The 5,979-nt window shown below is 38.0% G+C and overlaps 1 protein-coding gene across 1 annotated transcript in view; it reads left to right on the top strand.

Moving 5' to 3' along the window:
• The window catches only part of TRPC3 (transient receptor potential cation channel, subfamily C, member 3), a 111,712-nt gene that overhangs the window by 61,346 nt on the left and 44,387 nt on the right, over window positions 1-5,979 (top strand). The window contains exons 5-6 of the mRNA XM_006866273.1: window positions 2,930-3,146; window positions 5,032-5,265. Coding sequence (XP_006866335.1) covers window positions 2,930-3,146; window positions 5,032-5,265 — 451 coding nt within the window. The remainder of the gene's footprint in view (window positions 1-2,929; window positions 3,147-5,031; window positions 5,266-5,979) is intronic.

Raw genomic sequence — 5,979 nt, forward strand, 5'->3', positions numbered from 1 at the left:
CAGTCGCTGGAGAAGGATATCATGTTTGGTAAAGTGGAGGGTCAGAGAAAAAGAGGAAGACCCCCAACGAGATGGATTGGCCATATGTCAGCTTCGATGGACTCAAGCATGGCAACACTAGTGAGGTTGGCCCAGGATTGGGCAGTGTTTTATTCTACTGTGCATAAGGTCACTATGAGTCGGTATCGACTCAATGACACCTAACAACAACAGTGGGTCGCTATGGAGTTCTGTTGTGGTGCTGTGTGTTAATGCGCTTGACTGCAAAGCTGTTTGAACTGCAAGGTTGATGGTTCATGCTCACCAGCTGCTCTTTGGAAACCCTAAACAGGGTAGCTATGGGTTGAAATTGACTCAATGGCACTTAACAATGGGTCGCTATGAGTCAGAACCGACTCAATAGCACATAACAACAATAACAATGCAATTTGAAGCACAGGATCTGTCATTTGGATCAATTCTGATGACTCAACTAAATTCTCTTGTATGATAGAAAAGTACTTTTAGATTCTTCAAATGCCTAGTGACTAAAGATTGAAAATTATTAATGATATGAGAGAGCAGGCAATAATCATACTCTCCTAACCAAATAATTTCCCTTTTCTAAGAGAAATTAATTGAAAATTCCAGATTTACATGTGCTTGTCTTTTAAGGTAGGGTCATCTGTGAAAATATTACATCAAGTTCAAAATAGTTATCTTTGAGAACACTCCTCTTTGCTTGTAAAATAAAAGTAACAGAGGTGAGGTCCTTGCTGAGCAGAGAAGGAAGACCTGAGAATTGAGCCATTTCTGGAGCCCATGTTTATAGCTGCCTTTGTTGTTATTAAGTGTCATTGAGTCAGTTCCGACTCATAGCAACTCTGTATAGGGTTTTCAAGGAGCTGCTGGTGAGCTTGAACTGCCAACTTGGTGGTTCAAACCGACCTTGCAGTCTAGTGCATTAACCCACAGCGCCACACCAGGACTCTTATAGATGCCTTACTGGGTATAATAACTTTAGGTGAAAAGGCAACTCTCCAAATGTTTCTCACATTTAAGATAGGTATGATGCTGTCTTTTCATGTTATTTAAAGTTTAAAAAATTACTTTTTCAGAGAAACAGATTTGGCATCTCCCAAGAAATCATTATGTGCTATGGGTAAGGTATCCTGAATGTGCCCTTTTGGCAAGTGTAGAACAGCTTGGTGTTAGGTAAATTTGTTTTTCTTTATTTTTCTGTGTCTAATATGGACTTCTGGTGAGGTGCTGTGGATCAGTACAGGACTGTGAACCACAAGGTCAGCAGTTCAAACCCACAAGTGGCTCCTCAGAAACCCTTTACAGGGTTGCTATGAGTCAGAAACAATTTGACGGTACTTAACAACAACAACAACATCAATATGGAAAGGTGACATTTGTTTGTGTGTATTCATGCTGGATCCTAGAAATATGTGACATTTGTTGGTGATTTGTTGACATCAAATTAAGATTGTGAACGTACAAAACATTTGTTTATAGCAATCTTTTTAAAATGAGTCTCAGTGCTTTTTAAGGTCACAGGCTGAATTAAAAAGCAGGATCTGAGTATGTAGTACAGAGAGATTATTTGATAAATTTACCAAATGTACCTAATTCTTGGACTGCAGAAGCCCTGGGGACAGGAGGATTGTTTTTTCATTGCTGCTAGAACATGGGACTTTTAAGGACATTATATCCATGGGATTTTTTTTTAAAGGAGTCACCTTAAAATAATTGTAAACTGGGCTTTAGAAGTTCTTTTGTGATATTTATATTTTCTCAAACTCAGAAATGACTTTTAATGAGGAAAACCTATTTGTTGTTGTTGTTAAGTGTTGTCAAGTCTGTTCCGACTCATAGTGATACTATATACGGTTTCCAAGGAGCAGCTGGTGAGTTTCAACTACCAACCTTGAGGTTCAAACTGACCTTGTGACCCAGTGCTTATCCTACAGTGCCACACCAAAGAGTTTACGTATCATATAGCTGATTCCTTTTGTTTGGGCTGTAGCTATTCAAATATTTACCTTGATCCTAATATTTTCTGCTTTTTCTATTTCATGTTGTTCTTGTTGCTGAGTGCCCTTGAGTCAGTTCCAACTCAAAGAAACCCTGTATAGGGTTTCTGAGGAGCAGTTGGTGGGTTTGAACCAATAAACCTACAGCTAGCAATCCAGTGCTTATCTTACCGCACCACACCAGGACTCCATAGAAGTTACAATTTTATTTTGGAATATTTAGAAGTGAGAAATATAATTTTCTATAATAGTATGATTTTTAATCTTCAAGGGTTTTTAATGTGCTGTATGAGTCTACATGCTCATTGTAACATAAGTATATGAAATAGTAAATTTAAATAACAAAGCAATAAAGAATTGCACCTTAAGATTTGGGGTTCCTTTCCCTAGACCCTAAAACCATGACTTATCACAGTCTTCCATATAAAATAACAACAATATCCAGGATGTACCTTGTGATGTACAGAAACACATTTGTGGATTCTAAATAGGATATTTACAAGTGGTATATTTTGAAGATTCCTTAAATTACTTTTGGAGGAAACATCCTCCTAAAAGAAGTAGTTGTCATAATTTGTATTCCCAAACAAAATCCACTGCCACTGAGTCAATTCTGACTCATAGCTACCTTGTATAGGGCTTCGGAGGCTATCAATCTTTACGGGAGCAGAAAGACTCATCTTTCTCCTATGGAGTGACTAGTAGGTTTGAACTGCTGACCTTATTCTGGTTAGCAGTCCAGAGGTTATCCTCCAGTGCCACTGGGACTAATTTTTTTCACAATTTATAGCCCTTTGGAAACAGAAGCAGAATTTAGAAAATGTTCTGATTTCATCTATTTTATTTTCATAATTGTCATTTTTTTAGTTTAAAAATCTAAAGCGGGTTTTTCTCTTTTTGTTCTATTACAGCTGGGGAAAATTCTGCGAAGCCCTTTTATGAAATTTGTGGCACATGCTGCTTCCTTCATCATCTTCCTGGGCCTGCTGGTGTTTAATGCATCAGACAGATTCGAAGGCATCACCACACTGCCAAATATCACTGTCATTGACTATCCCAAACAGATCTTCAGGGTGAAAACTACCCAGTTCACATGGACTGAAATGTTAATTATGGTTTGGGTTCTTGGTAAGTCACTTATTTTAAATTCCCTAATTTCTACCAAAAATAATGCTGTTTTTATAACAATTGCCATTTTCTTATATGGCGACAGAATCGCCATTGTAAAATAATCTATTCGTTTGACATTTAAATAATGCTAAAAGATATCCCTTAACACTAAAAAGTTTAAGCCTGATCACAAATGTACCCTGTTTCTGAAATCTAAGTTCAACTGCTGAATAAAATGTTGTCTTTTCCTGGGGCTCACTGGAAGGATCACTTATTTAAATATTTGTGAAATAGCTCAATGACTATTAACTGCCGTGAAAGAACTTTTATATTGCTTTAGCTTCAGAAATTCTAGGAGAGTTTCCCTTATTTCAGAATGTCTGTTACTTCACTTCACAATAACCTATTTTAAACAGCTTGTGTGAATGTAAAAATTCTAAGTTACGTGAGGGGAAAGAAAAATATTTGTGCTCTAGCCCACTATGAGTCGGAACGGACTCCACAGTACTTAACAACAACAACAACAACAATAGCCAGTTTACCTACTAACACTCATCCAAAGTCATTTTTGAACACTGTCTTTCAACTAACTTCTTTCTTGGTGTCTTAGTACCTGAATTCATAGGTTGATTCTTCCTCTTAGTTACGCCCGTAATTGTTTTATGAATTTTATTTTGAACCCTTAAACCCATCCATTGCTATTGAATCAATTCCAACTCATAGTGAGCCTCTAGGAAAGAGTAGAACTGCATCCGAGGCTTCCTTAGACTACAGCTCTTCAGGGAAGCCTCATTTTTCTCCCATGAAGCAACTGATGGGTTTAAACTGTCAACCTTGCAGTTAGTAGCCCAACAAACAACATACTGCACCATCAGAGCTTCTTTTTGAACTATTACCTTTCTTTTAAATTTTTCCCTTTATGTAGTTGAGATTAGTTGTTAAATTGGGATGTTTTGTTCTCTTCTCCCAGAATGACATTTTCTGTTCACAGTTTCTTTGGAATGTTTTAGGGGCTCCTACTATGGGCTTCTTCTTTTTCACTTTACCAACATGAAGCTGAGATGAAGAGCGAGAGCAGGGGAATGAGATAAATATCCCTGGACAATTGGGAAATTGTTTTACTTTATTAAAAGTGTGCATCTCATTTAGTGGATTTCTCCATTAATCACTTGTGATTTTAGTATGTATTTTTTCCTCTCCTCCAAAATTTTTATGGTATAAAATCATTTGATTTAAAGGGGATTACTTGGCTATTCCTTTTCACTTTCCTTCTCTTTACTCACCTTTATCAGTAGAGAGATTTCTGATACCACATGTAGTACTGTGCTTCTCTAGATGTGAATTTGGTGGGGCAGATCATTCCCTTATGGAAGCCTCTTTGCCCATTTAACTCTACCCAGTACCCCAGTGACTTGTACAGTCGGTACCTTTCTGTTGCCTAGTATAGGCATACCTCAGAGGTTCAGTACCAAATTGCTACAAAGAAAAAAAGAAATATTGCAATAAAGTGAGTTACACTAATTTCTAGGTTTCCCTATGCATATAAAAATTATGTCTACACTGTTAAGTGTATAATAGCATTACGAGAAATTTAAAAGTATTGTGAGAATTAACAAAATGTGGCACAGGGACACAAAGTGCGCACATACTGTTGGAAAATGCTGCCGATAGACTTGCTTGATGCAAGGACACCTCAAACCTTCAATTTGTAAAAAACATAACAAAACAAAAACATTACAGTCTCTGGAAAACACAATAAAGTAAAGCACAATAAAAGGAGGTGTGCCTGTGCCTTCTAAAGAGCTAGGGCATTTTATAGATGTGCGTTGAGCATGCACAAAGCAATAGCTTCTGAGTCTAAGCTGTAACATCTAATCTGTACCCTCTGTGGTGATTCTGACAGGAATGATGTGGTCAGAATGTAAAGAGCTCTGGCTGGAAGGACCAAGGGAATACATTTTGCAGCTGTGGAATGTACTCGACTTTGGGATGCTTTCCATCTTCATTGCTGCGTTCACAGCCAGATTCCTAGCTTTTCTTCAGGCCACTAAAGCACAACAATATGTGGACAGTTATATCCAAGAGAGTGACCTCAATGAAGTTACACTTCCGCCAGAGATACAGTATTTCACTTATGGTAAGTTACTAGCTGCAGGGGCCTTTTACGTTTCAGGAAGGGCATTGGAACCACACATTAGAAGAAAATGCCAATAAAAAGAATGTTTCATTTGGGATGTGTGATGAATGTTTATGTTCAGTAGAGACAACTTTGGAACTATACAAAAATGGATTCCAAGGAAACCTCTGATTTCTTCTAGCTGTGTGAGTGACCTTGTTCAAGTTCATTTACTTCTCTGTGCCTCAGTTTTCATATCTAGAGAAAGAAGATACTGCAAAGTAGGGAAAATAATTACTCTTAAGCCTAACCTCATAATACTTTCAAGATGGGAAACTATATTAATTGTTTGTTGTTGTTAGGTGCCATCGAGTTAGAACCAACCCATAGTGACCTTATGCACAGCAGAACAAAACACTGCCCGATCCTGGGCCAACCTCACTACTGTTGCCACACTTGAGTCCATCAATGCTGCCACTTGGCTAATTCATCTCGTTGGGGGTCTTCCTCTTTTTCTCTGACCCTCCACCCTACAAAACATGATACTGTTCTCCAGCAACTGGTCACTCCTGACTATATGTCAAAAGTATGAGAGACAAAGTTTGGCCATTTTGGCCTCCCAGGAGCACTCTGGCTGTACTTCTTCCAACACGGATCTGTTAGTTCTTTTGGCAGCCCATGGCACTTTCAATATTCTCCTCCAACACCATAACTCAAAAGCATCAATTCTTCTAC

The sequence above is a fragment of the Chrysochloris asiatica genome, unplaced genomic scaffold (assembly GCF_000296735.1).
Source record: "Chrysochloris asiatica unplaced genomic scaffold, ChrAsi1.0 scaffold00088, whole genome shotgun sequence".
NCBI lineage: Eukaryota > Metazoa > Chordata > Mammalia > Afrosoricida > Chrysochloridae > Chrysochloris > Chrysochloris asiatica.